Genomic DNA, 20778 nt, shown 5'->3' with positions numbered 1-20778 from the left:
AGTTTTCCCACAATATGCTGTGAATCAGCAGACATGTGAGGACATGAGTGCTTTGATGTTTTTAAAACTTGTTCAGACCTTTGACCACCCCCACCATTCCATAATGTGCTGACAAAAGACATCATGAACTGAGTCTGAACAAATAAAGAACATTATGTGTGTTCAGGCCAGTCACGATGAAGCTCATTCCTCGCACGCGGGCAATCATTACACAGTGATTTTAACATGATACACAACAGCGCCCCCTGCTGGTACATCACAGTTATCATTTTCATTTCTACAGCTGTTGAAATTTAAAGGCAGGGTGCATGATCACTGAAAGCCAATTTTGAAATTTTAAATCACCTAAACAAACACGCCCCTACCCCAATAGAATCTGTACCTTCTCTTGATAGACACGCCCCACACATATGCAACCCAGGCAATGATGTCGGTTAGTGGACACAACCCTTACCACTGATTGGCTACAAGTGTGTTTTGGTAGTCGGACAGAATCCCTTTTCCAAAGTGTTTTTTAAAAATCACACACCCTGCCTTTAAGGAATTAATCTAATTCTGTCAGACTTTACCCACCCTTATGCCATCCCGGATGTATATGACTTCGTTTTGTTAGTTAATGGGATTTAATAAGGAGGAGTAAATGATGAGAGAATTTACATATTTGGGTAAAATATTCCTTAAACCCACTTTTCATTTTGTTATAAACAGCTGTCGCAGGGATGACGTATTTAGGCCTTAGCGTAAGGGGCATGTCTACCCAGAAGTTAGCGGGACACTGTTTCCTTTACTAAAAAACCCATTCATTTTTCCTATAGACTTTTGGATTAAAGGATTAGTCCATTTTCTTAAAAAAAATCCAGATGATTTACTCACCACCATGTCATCCAAAATGTTGATGTCTTTCTTTGTTCACTCACTGGAGAAGAAATTATGTTTTTTGAGGAAGACATTCCGGGATTTTTCTCATTTTAATGGACTTTAATGGACCCCAATACTTTGAAACTACAGTTTCAAATTACTCTAAATGATCCCAAACGAGGCATAAGGGTCTTATCTAGTGAAACAAATGTCATTTTTGGCAAGAAAAATAAAAAATATGCACTTTTAAACCACAACATCTCATCTTCCCTGGTCCTGTGATGCACCAGCGCGACCTCACGTAACACGTCATCATGTCAAAAGGTCACGGATGACGTAAGCGAAACTACGCACGAGTGTTTACCAGTGTGGAAAAAGAGGACCTTTTCGATGTTATTGTGTGTTGAATGACACAAATTAATGTCTTTGTGTCAGTTTATTGTTTAAAATCGTCCGCAAATGTGCATTTCATATATGTAACGTGTGACCTTTCTACGTCATTACGCAATTACGTAAGGTCGCGCTGTTGCGTCACACAACCGGAGGAAGAAGAGAAGTTGTGGTTACAAAGTGCATATTTTTTATTTTTCTTACCAAAAATGACAATCGTTTAGCTAGATAAGACCCTTATGCCTCGTTTGGGATTGTTTAGAGTCATTTGAAACTGCTTTGAAACTGCAATATTAATCTGCATTAAAACTGTTAAGTGTTGGGGTCCATTAAAGTCCATTAAAATGAGAAAAATCCTGGAATGTTTTCCTCAAAAAACATAATTTCTTCTCGACTGAACAAAGAAAGACATCAACATTTTGGATGACATGGTGGTGAGTAAATTATTTGGATTTTTTTTTTTTTAAAATGGACTATTCCTTTAAGCTCTGTGTTAAACACAAGTTAAAGATACTTTTTTTCAAACAAGATAATCTTCAAAGATAAACACAACTATACATTTTAAGTTTAATATGTTTGCTAGAAATGAAAAAGCTACGGCTACAAGGGATGTCTCTTGACATCAGTCATTACCAAGCTTCCGACAGCTCTTTCCAATTTTAAACACGTTTACCATGTTTGCTCATAAGGAAATACTGTATGGATGAATGTTTGTTAGGAATTGATGTGATGTTATTGAGATCTTCATGCATGGCGTTTAAAGTCACAGATAACTTCTAATTTTAGTCCAATAGCAACTATACTTTTAGAGACATGTAAAAGCTTTAAAAGTCACAAATAGGGGTATTGCTGGACTGGTGTTTGTTATGTTGAAGAATAAAACATGAAAAAAATGTGTGCTTATAGACGGTGTCAGCAGTAACAACATAAACAAGCGGCTGTCGCGGTCCGCACGTAACTTCCGGTAAACTCCGCTAAGAATAAATAACAACAAAGTTCTTTAAACGTAGTTTATTTATATAACAAGCAAAAAACAACACATAGATTACCTAGGAAACCAAAACATTTGTTATTTTCGACGAGGCATTTGTTCAAGAGATCAGTTTATCAACTAGTCAGACCATTAAAAAAACGAAACCGGAAGTAAGGTTCGGATCCAGACGTGTATCACGTGCATCCGATGAAACGGTCTATATTAAAGCAACACTAAAGAGTTTTTGCTCTTTGCTTCCCCTACAGGTTAAAAGCGGAAATGTCCATTACCACTGTGGTAAATACTGCAGCATAGCTGGCTCTGATTGGATTGTAGGTCTGCCGTAAAGCAAGTTTTTGTAGTTTTTACTCGAACTACAGGACCGCGACCCGACGGTTGGAAACTTCTTTAGTGCGGTTTTGGCCGATAGATGGCTGCAAAGCGAATGTGAAAGTGCCGTTAACCCTGTTTCCAGTGGATGAACGACTGAAACTTTTTTGGAAACGTTATTTTAAGGTAAAAAAAAACTCTCTGGTGTTGCTTTAAGCTCTCATTTTTTCTGTGTTTTTGAAGCTTTGATTGTGTTTACAGTGCGCAGTATAACATGTGTTCATGTTTCACATGTAAACAATGTGGTATTTTTCAATTTACTTATCTGTATTTACTTATTATTGAGGACTGTTTTCACTGTCCTCAAAACGGGCTGATGTCTCCCTTGTTCTATGAAGTCCCTCCTTCAGAAATACATAATGAGTTCTAATTGTGTAATTTGTTTGTTTAGTGTGTTGTGATCAACTTGATCTCACGAATTTGTGTGGCATAGTCACTGAATTTTTTGCTAATTTTTCCGTGGCATTCTCGCGAATCTCCGCATTTTTTCTGAGCCATTTAACCTTAGCTGGCGACTGATGTATTCCTGTGGGCGGAGTTTAGTCAAAAACACTTTTATTGACGTCATTCATCCAGGAAGCTGTAGTCCAAACCGGCTGTTCGCTGTAGGCTTTGAAACTTGGTACTCGGCCTGACTCACTTTTCCAAAGTGTTTTCCAAAATCTTTCATTGTGAGGCAAAAGTTTCTGAAGTTACAAATCTCTTAAAAACAGATATGTGAGGGAAAGAACAAACACACAAAAACAGCATAGGCAGAGTTTCGTGTTTGTGCTTGGGGGACACCTACCGGCAAACAAGGGTACTGCAATACTTTGAGATTGCGAGCGAGTGCATCTTCATAATTTTTAAATATTTTAAGCTCACATGAGTTCCTACAGCATAAGATTACTTCTTCCCTGTTGTGTAAAGAGATTTAGGTAGGCTTTTTACCAACTTATATTAGATTGTACAACATACAACCAGCGTTATATAAGATGATAAATTATATGTTATCATGTGGATGTCTAATTATAACGCTTTGCATTTGATACTGCACAAAAATTGGATGGTGTGTTGTAAATTGTATTTTTATGATGTATTATTCATGTTTTTACTCATTATTAATTTTTATACCATTTGGTGAGACTTGCTGCTATGACCTGCTAAATTTACCTCTTGGATTAATAAAGTTGATCAAATCAAATAAAAATATCAAAAATATTCAAATAAAATAGGAATCTCTTATATTTCCATTTCATGAATAGCTCAGACAAAATCATAATTTGCTCTTGTCTAGAGGTCAATGCTCTCCTACCCCCCCCCCCAACTCCTCATGTGACAAAGAATACATGTTTTTTGCTTACTTGATATAAAAGTCGTTTTATGTCAGCATTATGACAACACAAAAAGACTGACACTGTAAAAGTGTGAATCAGCGACTGTGGTAATAACATCCTCAAAAATCATTTTCCGTAATGTGAGCCGCACACATGCTAAAATAAAAAACCTTTCCCAGCTTACTAACAGATGGCATAACAATTTTTTGCATATAATAGATCTGAAGTCTTACACCACTCTATTTCATGGGATAAATTGGTTTCGTGTAATAGCACAGGGCCAAATATCATCACGCCTCTTTGACTAAAATGAATTTCACTGGAAACCGACTTGCTCAGCACACTTATACAGAAATAAAATACATTTTTACAACCATACTGAATCTCAGATATGTTAAGGACATTTTTTATATACACTCATTATTTCCCAATAAAGGGACATTTTAAAGGTTTACCAGAGTATCATCTTGATTTTCCAGTTTATCTGCACATACACGTTTACAAGACATTAATCCTGGACCAAACCTAATATATATATTTATATATATATTTTACAAATGAAGATATATTAATAAATGATGATTTGACAACACCCATTGACTTCCATTGTATTTTTTTTTTACTACGGAAGTCCATTGGTGCCAACAACTGATCCTGTAGTTATTATAATTTTTTGGGTACAAAAATTTATTTCGATTACATATGTTCGATTGTAGGCCATTTGCAGCACATTGTTAAAACATTTCATATGAAAGTGCACATCTGTCAATCCAAAAACATCCTTTCCCAAATCTGTATCCTGATTATAAGCACTGTAGGTATAAAGCTTCAACCATAGATTTTACAATAGTGTCACTTATCAATAGTTATTGTGGTGTAAGAAAATACATTTCAGTCTTTCAATCTGAACAATCGGCAGTCTGTGGATCTAAAGAGCCTGTGATCTGTGGATCCGGAGATTCAGCAGTTTGTGGGGTTTGTTCCTCTTGAGGTTCATCCTGGTTTTCTTGCTTAAACCTTAACAGACTTCTGCTTCTCTCAAGCCTTTTGTCCACTAACCGAAAAGCCTCCATGAACTCATCAATGTCGATGTTACCGTCATTATTTGTGTCTGTGTTGACAACCAACTCATTGATGGCTTCGTCAGAAATCTCCATTTTAAGATAGGCACTGAGCAGTTTCAATGTCTGACGGAAATCCTCCAATGTGATAAACCCTGTCGGAGATAATTTGTATATGTGTGAAAACCAAGCTAAAGTCATTTTTTGTATATTATATAAAAGAACATTCTGTGAAAATATAACCTTGATATCTTTAATATTATTTTTTGAAGACTATACCTGAATTATCTGTGTCCACTATTCTGAAGATGGTCTCCATTGTGGATCGATGTCTGTACAGAGTCTCCAGCAATTTCTGCTCAATGTGCTGCAATGAAAAACGATTATGAGTCTTTTTTGTACAAGTACAATACTAAACAGCCATCAAGAAACCCTGAAGACAGAAGATTAATTTCTATAAATCAATTCATTACCTCACAGCTGGGCTTTTTTAGGGCGAGATCGCGGAACCAGGCGTGATAATCAAGCGTCTCATCAGAGCTGTTGGACACTAACTGGGGATGGAGAACTCGCCAGGGAAGATCCAAGTGCAGAACTCGCTCTATAGCACCGGCCCAGTCATCCAAAGAGATCAATCCTGTGAGATCAAAGATCAGTGAAAGAATATAAAATATAAATAATAGTGACCCTGTCTGTGAAATCCAGGCTAAAGTCTCAAAAGGATCATCAAAGTTTGATTTCGCAATCTCTGAGATGATCTTACTCAGTCAATATTAATGATTTCATGGTTATATTTTCACAGAATGTTCTTTACATCATGTAGGATGATTTTATGTAGAAATTGGTAATCACACAAATGACTTTAGCAGGGTTTTTCCTGGCAGGGTCACACATTAGTCACATCTTTTCTCAAAAAGCAGTTTTGTTGTTCTTACGAAACTTACGGTATGAAACATCAAATAACAGACCACAAATGTAAAGTATTGAGAAACCCTAATGTTTTCAGATAATATACCGCCTGTACACTTTAAAGGTCCACTGTGTAGATTTTAGTGGCATCTAGCGGTGAGATTGTGAATTGCAACCATTGGCTCAGTCCACAGCTCAACCCTTTGTTTCAAAACGTACAGAAGTTACAAAAGCCCCCACAGGACAAACATGTCACGCTCTATAGACCAGTTTGTCCGTTAGGTTTACTGTAGAAACAGGGCGGGGTGAAATGGTGACTATCACGTAAGGGGACCCATGGTGTGTGTAGATAAAAATGGCTCATTCTAAGGTAATAAACACAATAGCGACTGTGGGTCTTTACACATCACTGATAATGTCGTTATGTATTTTATTCAGGGCCGTTTCTAGCCATTTTGACACCCTAGACCAGTGTTTCCCAACCAGGAGGTAGGGGCACACAGGGGGGCCTCAGCAGATTTCCAAGGGGGCCTCAAATAATCAAGCAAAAAATATAAATGTTTCTTATGTTTTTGGCCAATTTAGTAGTGAATATACATCTGCTAGGCCAGTGGTTCCCAAACTTTTTCAGCGTGCGGCCCCCCTTGTAAACGATGCATTCCTTCGGGGCCCCCCAAAGAAATTTTGTGACAAAAACTGTTCTAAAACTCTAAAATTATACAAAAAAGTAGTGGTTTTGGTTAGAAGCCTTATTTTTTTAGGTTTAATTACACAGAATTCATGATAAATTAATGTATTTAATAAAATGTCATAAAACTGGGGCCCCCCTGGCACCATCTCGCGGCCCCCAGTTTGAAAACCACTGTGCTAGGCGACCGCCTAGTTCGCCTTTGCAACGGCCCTGATTATATTGCATTTCTGTCAAGAGGTCCTTCTAAAATCGACATAATGCAGCTTTAACACACCAAAAATTTGCATTTATTTATAGGAAGTTTTTCTGTACCTGTGTTCTCTTGATCAAACTCTTGAAAGGCACTGATTAGATCAGACTTGTGTGCAAACAGTTGCTCTCGCAGGACTTTAAGAGCTGTGTGCTCTGAGCCTTTGACACTAAAAGAGCATAAACGAATAAGGTGATATAAAGATAAGATGAAAATGAAACTGTACAGCGAATCAACTTTGACATCTGATTTAAAATAGATTATCTGATCTGAACATATTCTTTTCTACATATTAAACATACCAAACTCTACATTTACACTGTCAGAAAAATGCTCCCTAGCTGTCACTGGGGCGGTATCCTTTCAAAAAGTACATCTTTGCACCTAAATAGTTCATATTAGTACCATTTTGGCACCAAATGTATACACTCACCTAAAATAGTATTAGGAACAGCATACCAATACTGTACTTGACCCCCTTTCGCCTTCAGATCTGCCTTAATTCTACGTGGCATTGATTCAACAAGGTGCTGAAAGCATTCTTTAGAAATGTTGGCCCATATTGATAGGATAGCATCTTGCAGTTGATGAAGATTTGTGGGATGCACATCCAGGGCATGAAGCTCCCGTTCCACCACATCCCAAAGATGCTCTATTGCGTTGAGATCTGGTGAATGTGGGGGCCATTTTAGTACAGCGAACTCATTTTCATGTTCAAGAAACCAGTTTAAAATGATTCGAGCTTTGTGACGGTGCATTATCCTGCTGGAAGTAGCCATCAGAGGATGGGTACATGGTGGTCATAAAGGGATGGACATGGTTAGAAACAATGCTCAGGTAGGCTGTGGAATTTATACGATGCCCAATTGGTACTAAGGGGCCTAAAGTGTGCCAAGAAAACATCTCCCACACCATTACACCACCACCACCAGCCTGCACAGTGGTAACAAGACATGATGGATCCATGTTCTCATTCTGTTTATGCCAAATTCTGACTCTACCATCTGAAATCGAGACTCATCAGACCAGGCAACATTTTTGCAGTCTTCAACTGTCCAATTTTTGTGAGCTTTTAAAATTGTAGCCTCTTTTTCCTATTTGTACTGGAGATGAGTGGTATCCGTTGGGGTCTTCTGCTGTTGTAGCCCATCCGGCTCAAGGTTGTGCGTGTTGTGTCTTCACAAATGCTTTGCTGCATACCTCGGTTGTAACAGCTTGAATCAGTCGGCCCATTCTCCTCTGACCTCTAGCATCAACAAGGCATTTTCACCCACAGGACTGCCGCATACTGGAGGTTTTTCCCTTTTCACACAATCCTTTGTAAACCCTAGAAATGGTTGTGCGTGAAAATCCCAGTAGCTGAGCAGATTGTGAAATACTCAGACCGGCCCGTCTGGCACCAACAACCATGCCATGTTCCAAATTGCTTAAATCACCTTTCTTTCTTCTTTCTGACATTCAGTTTGGAGTTCAGGAGATTGTTTTGACCAGGACCACACCCCTAAATGCATTGAAGCAACTGCCATGTGATTGATTGATTAGATAATTGCATTATTGAGAAATTGAACAGGTGTTCCTAATAATCCTTTAGGTGAGTTTATATCTGTAACTAAATGGTACATATTAGGACCTTTTTAAACTAAGGGTACTGCCCTAGTGAGAGCTAGGGACAATTTTTCCGAAAGCATCTTTGTAAAATGCTAGATTCTTTTCAATTCTTTTTGTCCCTTTCTTACCCAATAATGGGTTGAAAGCATTAGTGTATGATCTGATGTCAGTACCTCTGTGGAAAGTTCAGTCCTCGGGTCAAACGTGTGGCTTGATACTGAACAAAGTAAGGCACGAGATCAGGACCGAGTCTGACGAAAGCTCCTCTGTTGCTGCCGACTTCATAGTAGTTAGAGGCTGAAAAGAGCGTGAGGACCTGAAAATCACATATAATACATAGAGACATCTGTCAGATCGGTTTCATAGCATAAATAAAGTTGAGACCATTTTTACATACCTTGCAGAATCTGGAAAAAGGGAGGAATGTTACCTTTATTATAAATTTTAAATCATGAACCCCTCACCTTACGATTATGGCAGAACTCATATCCATCCTGCTTGCACTCATGTGAGCGGATGATCAGCTGGAGGTTGTGTCTATTCAGAAAGTCTTCTGTGACATCCGGACCCCAGTAACAGCCTCCACCACGGACCTCATTGGGAATACAGCCGTCCTGAGACATGGGGTCACTCCATAACAGATCCAAAATCTGATGGGACCAAATGTTGGTTGTACACAGACCCAACTTACAATGCTGCAATAATTCATATCCACACATTAAACCAATGAACCCACCTGTTTCCACTCATCAATGTTGGTGTCTGCGAATTCTGAGGATTCTGGTTCAGACTCGGAGGAGAGAGTCGAGGCGAGAAGGTTATGAGACTTGCTGAAGCTGGACAGACTTGCTTGTCTGCGACGGACCTCGAGCTCCTCCTCGACTGTCCGAACGATGGCAGCTGAGAAGTTCTGCAGCGAGCGTCTCTGGAAACAATCTCGAGAGCCGAACGTTTTAGGGAACGTCATGGAACCTCGTCTGTTTTTACAGATCATCGACTCGTCGTAGACCTCAGCGGGTACATACAGGTTACTGCGTGATGTGTTGGTCTTCTTTGAAGGCCTCAGGGCAGAGACGTACTGAAGGAAGCAAGTGATCACTTTCATCAGGTTGTATCATTGGGCTTTAAGGACTAGCTGAACATTTATTCGACCCACCTTGTGCCTGTCCACTCGAGCTACCAGAGCAAGATCAGTCGAGTCTGAGATTCCTCCATGAACCACCAGTACTTTGTGGTCAATCACCGTCACTAAAGGCAACCAGCTAAAGATCTTCTGAAGTAACTTGAGGATTCGCTTTCCATGCATCTTAATTGAATTCAGGATGAGAGGTGTTTATCATATATACTGTATTGTACAAATCCATTGTTGTGTATACTCTGTATTGTGCATTCTAAATTGTGTACTGTATTATGTATAGTTGTATAGATGTGTATATTTTGTATTTTTTGTAAATATTGCATATAATTTATTGTGTATAATGTGTCTGCTGTATTATGTAATGTATAATGTGTATATTATTGTGTATTTTGTGTATGAAGTATTATGTACAGATGCTGGCCATATAATTAGAATATTATCAAAAATTTCTATTTCTAATGTTTATTTCTGTTAACTTTGATGATTAAAACTGACAACTAAGGAAAATACCAAATTCGGTATTTCAGAAAATTAAAATATTGTGAAAAGGTTAAATTTTGAAGACACCTGGTGCCAGACTCTAACCAACTAATTTAACTTAACACACTTGCAAAGGCCTTTAAATGGTCTCTCAGTCTAGTTCTGTAGGATACACAATCATGGGGAAGACTGCTGACTTGACAGTTGGCCAAAAGGCGACCAGTGACACCTTGCACAAGGAGGGCAAGACACAAAAGGTAATTGCAAAAGAGGCTGCTGTTCACAGAGCTCTGTGTCCAAGCATATTAATAGAAAGGCGAAGGGAAGGAAAAGATGTGGTAGCAAAAAGTGTATAAGCAATAGGGATAACCACACCCTGGAGAGGATTGTCAAACAAAACCCATTCAAAAAAGAGTGAACTGCAGCCGGAGTCAGTGCTTGAAGAACCACTCAGATGTATGCAAGACATGGGTTTCAGCTGTCGCATTCCTTGTGTCAAGCCACTCTTGAACAACAGACAGTGTCAGAAGCGTCTCACTTATGGACTGTTTCTGAGTGGTCCAAAGTTATGTTCTCTGATGGTAAATGGTAAATGGACTGCATTTATATAGCGCTTTCAACAGACCCATGGCCATCCAAAGTGCTTTACAAAATGCCTCACATTCACCCATTCACTTACTCACTCATACAACGACAGCGGTGTCAGCCATGCAAGGCGTCATCCAGCTCGTTGGGAGCAGCTAAAGTGATGAAAATAAATTTAGCATTTCCTTTGGAAATCAGGGTCCCAGAGTCTAGAGGAAGAGAGGAGAGGCACACAATCAACATAGTTTGATGTCCAGTGTAAAGTTTCCACAGTTAGTGATGGTTTGGGTTGCCATATCATCTGCTGGTGTTGGTCCAATTTGTTTTCTGATGTCCAAGGTCAACACAGCCGTATACCAGGAAGATTTAGAGCACTTCATGCTTCCTTCTGCTGACCAACTTTATGGAGATGAAGATTTTATTTTCCAACAGGACTTCACACAGTGCCAAAGCTACCAGTACCTGGTTTAATGACCATGGTATCCCTGTTCTTAATTGGCCGGCAAACTTGCCTGACCTTAACCCCTTTATAAAAAATCTATGGGGTATTGTGAAGATGAAGATGCGATATGCCAGACCCAACAATGCAGAAGATCTGAAGGCCACTATCAGAGCAACCTGGGCTCTCATAACACCTGAGCAGTGCCATAGACTGATCGACTCCATGCCACGCCGCATTGCTGTAGTAATTCAGGAAAAAGGAGCCCCAACTAAGTATTGAGTGCTGTACATGCTCATACTTTTCAAGTTCATACTTTTCAGTGGTCAAGAATTTTTAAAATCCTTTCTTTGTATTGGTCTTAAGCAGAGGCGCACCTTGTCAACAGGCAAGGCAGGCAACTGCTTGGAGCCCCGAGCCACTAGAGGGCCCCCGAGTTTGTTTCTCGGATGGCCAGCTACACCCGGTAGATGAACATAAATACTCAACATGACTGCATATCAAAATTCCGATTGGATGGAATGTTGATTGACATTGGCTTAGCCCAGTCAAAATCCAACCCAGGTGGATAACTTGCCAGTTTCGAAAATGAACGTAGCGAATGGGTGACGTTGTATCGTTCAGTAGTGCTGTCGCAGTTGATCCGTACGGATCACGACTCACGGTTCGGCTCGCATGTGATTCCCAGATTAATAAGCAAATTTAAATAGGAAAAGTTTATAATTTGCACGTGTTTCAAAGGCTTGCAAATGTTAACACTCAAGTGATTTAAAACAATTTAACCGCAAAAAGGTGCTAAAGTGAGCAGCCCTCTGTATGCACATGTGGTTTAATGTGTCCAGTCCAGCTCCAGTCAGGCACGTGCCCAAGTGTAAATATCAAGTTTAAATTTAAGCAGTTAACTAGTGCAATCCTTTACAAAGACAATCGCGGCAAAAACAGATCTATATGCAATGTAGTTACCCAATTTACGCTTGTAAAAGCGACGAAGCAGTCGCAATGACGCGTGCACGCAGGTATTCATGTCCGCGCGCATCTTTGCGTTCATTCGCGCACAACCGAAATCAAAAGACGCCACATGAGTGAGTTATCTTACGAAAACATGACGAGACTAAAGGAAGTTTCTAAATAACAATGCTAATCCTATTTTGACTCGATCACTGTTGGCTTCTGTAGCTGTACATCAGAAATGTTTTGTGCAAAGCAGGGAAAGGGAAGAAGAAAGGAAATATGATGAGTTTAAGCGAGGTAAGACAAATTACATCCTCACCCTTTCAGGTCTCAAACATTAGAGGAAAAATCTCAGGAAAACCTCTTGTCAAGTCTATAGAATTGCATTGTTGCTGAGAAAATCAACAGATGTATGCGTTATACTGTTCTGTATTTTCAGATATTAAATTAATATTTAGTTTACTAATATTTAACTCTAGGACAGTAACTTACATAACAGTTAGAAGTAACTATGACTGAGATTATTTAGAATAGCAGTCATACTGTAAAATGACTGGTTTCTTAAAATATTCTTGTAAAAATAATTTATTAATCATTGCTATCATTGTTTAATGTAGAAAATATTTCTCTGCTGTCATTATTTCCAAACATGTTATGCCATCTATGCATCTAAACATGTTATAATGTTAGGTATGATGATGATTACATTATTATGTATCTTTCGCAGTAACTGTTGCACTGTAGAATAATGGGTTAAGCAAAGGACATTATATAGAAGTTTTGCACACTTCTTGCACACAGGGAATTTTCTGTTTGGGGCCCCCATAGACCCTAGAATCGCCTCTGGTCTTAAGTAGGGTTGGGAAATGGGAACCGATTTTTAAAAGGAACCGATACCGCACGTAATTCTTAAGTTTCGGTTCTAAAAGCGGTTCTGATGCGAGGCACGTGCAAAGCGCTTATGTCTCTTACCTCATGAATATTAATTACGTTGAGCCATTGTTTATAGTCACTCGCGCGCGCAACCAAATTAACGCAGCTTACCACAGAAAACACTCGGGCTGCTGAGGTAACGTTAAGCTTTGTATACTTCGTGTTAAACATGTCTAAAAGTCAAAAGTGTGGATTCTAGGGCTGTTGACGGTACAGTGCGACCCGCGATGTCGTGCACTTCACAAACTATGAAAAATATAAAGTACAGTCTCACCCATTGAGATGTCTTCAAGTTCGCGTGAAAGCAAACGGACATAAGACTCAAGAGTTAATGCGCTATAAACTGATATCAGTGATGACCCGCTGGCTTTGGGGCGGAACAATGAGGTAAGATATTGGTCAAGGTTGCACTACCAGTATAGTAACATGCGTTTTCAGCACTGTGCAGACATTATAACCCCAAAAAGGTTCCTCACTGTGTTGTTTCACAGATGAAAGTGATAAAAAAAACACGCACATAGCCGCGCCGATCACGTGGTCGCTCCGGGGCTCGAGCATCACCCACCGAAATGGCCATGCACATTATGCTCAATTGCTTCACATTTCGCATCTAAAACCACGCGGAAAACGTGATCGCGCCACTTTTCTCCAAAGCGCGTGGACGCTCCAAAGCGTCTGTCGTTGCTAAGTAACCTAAGCATTGCTTGATGTTGTGACGAGCAGCCTCCGGCGAAAAGAAATCAGCGCATATGAACACGCATGTTTGTTAAGAAACGTATATCTGATCCTCATTTACATTTTTACATTTCAAAATATATGTATGCTATGCATTATATATAAGCCTATACGCATGCACATACAAAAATTATTACTTGTACAGCAGCCTTTTCAGGATATATGACAAAACACTTGCTCCAGCATATAAATCTCAAATCATATGTTTGAGAGCTACTGCTGCTATCATGTTCACTTCAACAGGTAGGATCTTACGAGGACTACAACAGGAATAAATGATATAGGCCTAGTGACTGAAAAAGTGAAAATATTAATCATTTTACATTTAAAATATTTTATCAGTAATAAACACAAATTGAATTGTTTAAGTATTGTGCATTATTTTTTATATGGAACCGGAATCAGAACCGGAATCGTTAGGCAGAACCGGAATCGGAAAATTTCTAACGATTCCCAACCCTAGTCTTAAGTAATATTCTAATTTTCTGACATACTGAATTTGGGTTTTCCTTAGTTGTCAGTTATAATCATCAAAGTAAAAAGAAATAAACATTTGAAATATATCAGTCTGTGTGTAATTAATGATTATAATATACAAATAATCAACTTTTTGATGATATTCTAAATATATACTGTATTGTACATGCATTGTGTATACCTTAAATTGTGTACCTTTGTAAGTTACACTGTCATGCATGCATATGGACCAAACTTTTGTAGTGTAACATTAAAGGTGATTTGAAATTTCTAAGGTTTATAAAATCAATAATTTGCTGATTGGCCAAAAGCTGTGGTTTATTTACAATAATGCACAGCTACGAATACTACTATGTACTATATACATATCTACTATATGTATCACTAGCCAGCATTCGCAGGAATAATAAATTAGATATTAATGAGATTCTTGTAATGTACTGGTTATGTTAAGTAATAAGGGAGTCAAAGAATGTCCAACGTCTTTAAGTCTTTTTGCTGTAATGAGTGTAATCCTCTTAACATGGACTGACCCACAAATAACTGCAGGAGAACTCAACCGAGTTTCCTCCTTTAAACTTTAAGCCTGCTGACTATATTGGCCACTTGCAATTTATAGATGCCATTCGTGGAAAGAAAGTACTGAAATATCCCTTAATGTTTAATAATAAAGATAAGCAACCTAACACCACATGGTAGATTGTGTACAGAGCTTGTAAAGAAACCAACCTTGTATTTCTTCAGCACTTCTTTGGTGAAGCCATACCTTTAAATAGATAAAGATTTGTTTACAATGATCTAGGTTTCAATCTGAAAGACACCATGTATTAAATAAACCATAAAAACAGTAAATAATTGGTAAAGCAAGTATTTTGTATGTATTATGGTAACAATATATAACAATTTATGATAATAAAATAACAATAAAGGTCATTTGATTTGACATTTCTAAAGTTTATAAATTGAATAATTATTTCAATTTGCAGGGGATATAACTGAGATCTTTTAGCAAAATTAGTTAGGTAAGCAGTGGCGGGTTGTGACTGCTCATCTGAGGGGTGCTAATTCAAAATAAGTGTTCAGAGTGTCATGTGTGTTGCTTGCGTTTTTAAAATATGTGTTTGTTGCGTCATGTTAATACTGAAGCGAGAGACGCGCACATCCAAACACTAGCAGGTGCCGGAATCCAAAAATACAACTAAATAAGAAAAAAAGGCATCCGCACACTGAACTCACAAAAAATATATAGATTTATTAAATTGAAGTAACGTTTCGAGCTACCGCCCTTCTTCAGACTTCCAATGTTAACCATGTTAACCATGCGCATAACTTGCTTTGTCAAAATAAGTGCCTGCAGCACACACGTCAAAACAGTTTATGATAAAAGAGACGCTCACGTTCACAAAATACACGCAAGACACTCCCTTATCAGTAAACTCTGATTACGCATGAGATTATGCGATTACCAAACGCGAGCGTCTTTTTTTTATCATAAACCTATTAGACGCATCTGCAGCAGGTACTTATTTTGACAAGACATGTGATGCACACAGTATCTCTCGAGGCGCAGAAAAAAAAACAAAAACGAACCACACACATGACGGGCTACATACATGTTGTGACGAACTTCGCATCAAGCACCCTCAAAAAAAGAAGTCACCGGCCGTCACTGCAGGTAAGTAATCTATATAATATTTGTTTTAAATAGTTTTTTTCTAAGTGAATGCATTTGTTACCTCAGATTAATAATGTGGTCTTCATGGTTTCCACGATTAAGATAAACATCTCCAGGATATACAAGTAAAAATGCAAACAATGTGAGAAGAATCTCAATTGAATCTTTGCCTCGGTCCACATAGTCTCCATTGAAGATGTAAGGTTTTTCCAGGGATGGCATTCCATTCTGTAAGCATTCAGAATAACCAAAACACAAATCCAAACCTTATATCCAAATCCAGTTGTGTGGAATGGTTCAATAACCCACCTTGTAAAATATGAGTAGCAAGTCCTCTAATTGTCCATGTAAATCACCTGCAATAAAGTTTTAAAAGTGACACTTCATGAATAAGGATTCAGTCCACACCAAACCACAGAGACAGCACTGCTTTTAGTTACTAATGACCTCCTTTCAATATCCAATCGAAATGCAATCTCAATTTTTATATTACTAGACCTTAGTGCAGCATTTGACACAATAGATCACACAATCTTACTCAATAGACTAAAAAACTATGTTGGCATAAGTGGTTAGGCGTTAACCTTGTTTAGATCGTACTTAACCGTTTGCTATCACTTTGTTTATGTAATTGAGAAAAAGTCATGTTACTTTCAGGTTAAATATGGCGTACCGCAGGGTTCCGTTCTAGGCCCTCTCATTTTCTCGTTGAACAGTCATATGCAAAAGTTTGGGCACCCCTGACAATTTCCATGATTTTCATTTTGATCTATCAAATAACTAAAGGACACGGTAATATTTCAATAGTGAAATGAGGTTTATTTGATTAACAGAAAATGTGCCATATGCATCAAAACGAAATTAGACAGGTGCATAAATTTGGACACCTTTGTCAATTTGTCCGATCTGATTAGTTCTGCTTATCGGACCCTGAACTAATTTGCGTTGCTCTTAGTTGATTGCATTGGTCGTTATGAAAATCAGTTTTTATGCCTTTGTTATTTAATTTGCGCTTTTTTGTAAATAACCTGCAGATATTACCACTCCTACTGGCGCTTTTTGAGAATTGCGTTCTCATGCTTATTTGCCCCATTTAGTAAATCTAGCCCTTAATGTTCACATGTATGTATCTGAAACTCACCACAAATTGTGATTTCTTTGCTATGGCACGTGGAGACTCGGTTAATGTTTGGCATAACGCGGAGCACCTTCCACGTTTCCAGAAGAAGCTGAAGGACGTAACGAGAATGAAGCTGCTGCTTGGAGAAGCAGACGAGCACATGGTTAAAGACTGGGATGATGACAACATTTCCTAGATGAATGGATCTATGTTTGTGACATTTAAAATGCGTATTTAAAGGATTCTCCTACTTGTTTGTTTTTAAAGGCCTCTACAAGATTTGCAGTTTGATCCATGTCTAGTGGAAAGGTCAACCGTGGACCAGAGTAAATGTCCGGCACATCGATATTAGTGTAGCTGAAATATCTCTCCCACTCCGCGTCTCGGCATACATGGTGCTCTCTGAAGATATGTGAGATCAGGTTTCCTACAATATAGAAAATGCCTGTACACTGAGAAATTTTATAGTGAACGGCTTGTAGTCGAATATGTAGTTTGTGTGTTTGTTTGTGATAGGTGCTTTACGTTCACTGCTTGATGGAGTGAAGTTATCCACCAGGTATCCCAGAAAATTGTATAACTGTTTGGAAAAAAATACATAAATCAACACTTTATTGCAGTTGAAAAAAAAGTTCATAATACATTTATCCATACTTTGATCTGATCTTGAAGGTCTGAGTACTCCATAGACTGGAAGATGTTCCAGGTATATCTGCGCCTCACCTCCGTACGGGACACGTACTGCCGATACCAACGCTGGATTATTACTGCGGCCCTTATTGCTTCCAAGAGACAAGAAAAACATATTTACTACACTTTAAATAATGCTGGGTTATTATCAACCCAGCGTTGGGTCAAAAAGGGACAAACCCAGTCTGTTGGGATGTAATTTAACTTATGCTGTGTTGTTTTAACCCATTGTTGGGTCAAATATAAACATACTTTAACTCAACAACTGTGTTTGTTCCTTCTTGACCTAATGTTTATATTTTATTTTATGGTAGTTTGCATTTATATCACTTTTTATCTTTGTGTGTTCTCTAGGATCAAACCCCTTGACTTTTGCAATGCTCTTTAATGTGTTTGTTATCAGTGTATAGGTTTTAAAGTCATGACACTAAGATTACATATACATGCCATAGACAACTAAGAATCAAAATATTGACTGATATGAATCTGACTGAGCTCCAGCCGATGTTAGCAGTGTCATTTGCAGTGTTGGGGAAAGTTACTTTTAAAAGTAATGCATTACAATATTAAGTTACTCCCCAAAAAAGTAACTAATTGCATTACTTTTCATGGAAAGTAACGCGTTTGTTACTTTTAAGTTACTTTTGCGTTACTTTTTCTTACTTGGCTGAGGCTGGATCTCTTTCAGTCCTTGCAAGTGTTTTTTATGATTGCAAAAATGTCAAGCTCTGGCATGCCATCTCCGTTTCTGATTCAAACGGTTCCCGCTCAGGCGCACAGAGTGCTTATTTCTATGTTAATATGTTCAGTTTAATTCAGTACATTATTTTATTTTTAAATTAAATGAATTAAACTGAAAAGTAACTCGCATTACTTTTTTTTTAAAGTAACTCAAAAATTAATGTATACATTTATATAGTAATGCGTTACTTTACTCCTTACTTCAGAAAAGTAATAATATAACGTAATGCGCGTTACTTGTAATGCGTTACACCCAACACTGGTCATTTGTGCCAGTGATGGGTCAAGCTTTACAAACTCTAAAAATTTTCACAAACACAAATTTTGTGTCTTGAAATAAATAAATTCACTTACTTGTGGCAGCTGCATTAAAAAGACAAGAACATTTGTTACATATATAATATGTTACTCATATTGGCATTGCACATGATTAATTTGGCAACTACACTGTTAACCCAGATATTGTCTTTATTTAAAGATGGGGTGCATGATCTCTGACAGCCAATGTTGACATTTGAAATCACCTAAACAACACGCCCCTACCCCAATAGAATTTGGACCTTCTTTTGATAGACCCGCCCCACACATACGCAAACCCGCCAGCGATGTCGGTTAGTAGACACGCCCCTTACTGCTGATTGGCTACAAGTGTGTTTTGGTACTCAGCCCGACTTCCAAAGTGTTTTTCAAAAATCATGCACCCTGCCTTTAAACAATGAGGTAAACATCACTTAACCTCCTAAGACCCGAGCTTTAGTTTATCTTTTTTCAGATTTCTTCCGGCTATTTTGGGACTAGGAAGAACCAATAAATATAATAACCAAATATTTTTCTTTGAACATGAAGCAGTGTAATTGTCCTTGTTTGTGTACAACAGGTTCCAGTTACACAGAATTAAGAATTATGGGGCAAACAACAAAAAAATGTGATGTGATAAGTCTTAGAAGGTTAATATTGTTAATACTAACATTTAACTTTTTAGCGAATAAAATCCATTAAACTAAAACATTCAAGTGAAATGAACTTAAAATTATCAGTTGTAAGTTATCATGTTGTAAGGAATACCCATCATTTCTTGTGCTTGAATATTTTGATTATTTATGCTTTTACACAATAAAAACTGATAAGAACTTAAATATTTGTTGATAAAATGTCATAGAGGTTTACGTTCTTCTATTTTTGATGTTGTTTTGTTTCACACAGATGCAGCAAAAACAACTTTGTTTCGCAGGTCAATTCAACTTACTTTTTAAAGTGTTGGCTTGTGATAAGTTGAGATAATTTACACTGTGAAAAACTTAAAATTTTTGTTAAATCAACTTAGATTTACAAGTCATGTCAACAGAAATGAGTTGTCACAACTCATAAAATATAGTTGAGAAAAGTCAACTTAATTTTATAAGTTATAACAACTCACCTGTAGTTATACTAACTCATCTCTAGTCAAGATAAATAATAGTAAGTTGAAATGACTTGTAAATCCGAGTTGATTCAACAAAAACTTTTAAGGCAGCAAAGTATTTTTTACAGTGTAGAAAAACAAGTTGAAATTGTTTTATATATTACAGTGCAGTTAAATAAATCTAATTGTAATAATAGACTGGTAACATCTTACCTGGGATGACATTTCCATCTGTTTTATAAAGAAGACATTATAGTTACACATGCTGTAAATTAACATTTAAGAGTTATAATCATTGTCTTAACTCTATTACTATGTTTATAAACATCACTAGACACACTCTAAAAAAATGCTGGGTTATTTTCAACCCAGAGTTGGGTCGAAAAGTGATAAGCTCAGCAGCTGGGTTGAAATTAACCCAGAAAATGTTTAGATTTGATCCAGCAATGGCTTAAAACAACCTAGCATGGGTTAAATTACAACCAAGCGGGCTGGGGTCGTCCCTTTTTTAGAGTGCATACATGTGAATTTAAAGCGCTTTACCTTTGTCATATCTTTTATTGAATTCACTTGTTTTCGTGACCCCACACCCCATAGCTTTTCCTATAGACAAAGAGAAAAGCTGTATTTATTACATAACAAGCATATTAATATCATCTTTTTATTATTGTTAGATTGTCTGACAGCCTCATATCATTTGACACCATTCCCAATAACCCAACATTTTGTCTTTCCTTGCTTCAATTCAAGACTCATCAAACTAATTAGAAGGAATATATCATATACATTTAATTATATATAATTGCTATGATATAATTATAGAAATAATATTATATATAGAAGCAATATAACTGTTAAGTACTTTATTAACTATAAGTCAAACCTCATAAGATTCATCTGTGGTTAAAAAGTTATCACAAATGTGGTAATCAAAATATTGTGAAGCTTTTGACATCAGCAAACCCT

General features: G+C 37.6%; 1 protein-coding gene across 1 annotated transcript; it reads right to left on the bottom strand.

The window, feature by feature from the left end:
* Positions 1 to 3954: 3954 nt before the first annotated feature.
* ppef2a (protein phosphatase with EF-hand domain 2a) lies at positions 3955 to 20535 on the bottom strand. Its single transcript, XM_065284674.2, has 17 exons — positions 20356 to 20535; positions 20026 to 20043; positions 17634 to 17761; positions 17505 to 17559; positions 17231 to 17406; positions 17001 to 17115; positions 16169 to 16215; positions 15921 to 16087; positions 14914 to 14950; positions 9603 to 9752; positions 9183 to 9524; positions 8911 to 9096; positions 8620 to 8762; positions 6901 to 7007; positions 5462 to 5625; positions 5268 to 5355; positions 3955 to 5143 (listed from the first exon to the last, which is right to left on the bottom strand). Exons 1-17 carry the CDS (start codon positions 20405 to 20407, stop codon positions 4827 to 4829), a joined length of 2292 nt encoding a protein of 763 aa, XP_065140746.1. The 5' UTR covers positions 20408 to 20535; the 3' UTR covers positions 3955 to 4826.
* Between the last annotated feature and the right edge of the window lie 243 nt (positions 20536 to 20778).

Source organism: Paramisgurnus dabryanus, chromosome 5 (assembly GCF_030506205.2).
Source record: "Paramisgurnus dabryanus chromosome 5, PD_genome_1.1, whole genome shotgun sequence".
In the NCBI taxonomy this organism is placed as follows: domain Eukaryota; kingdom Metazoa; phylum Chordata; class Actinopteri; order Cypriniformes; family Cobitidae; genus Paramisgurnus; species Paramisgurnus dabryanus.
The sequence above is the reverse complement of the archived record's forward strand: the minus strand, read 5'-3'. Positions and strand labels throughout refer to the sequence as shown.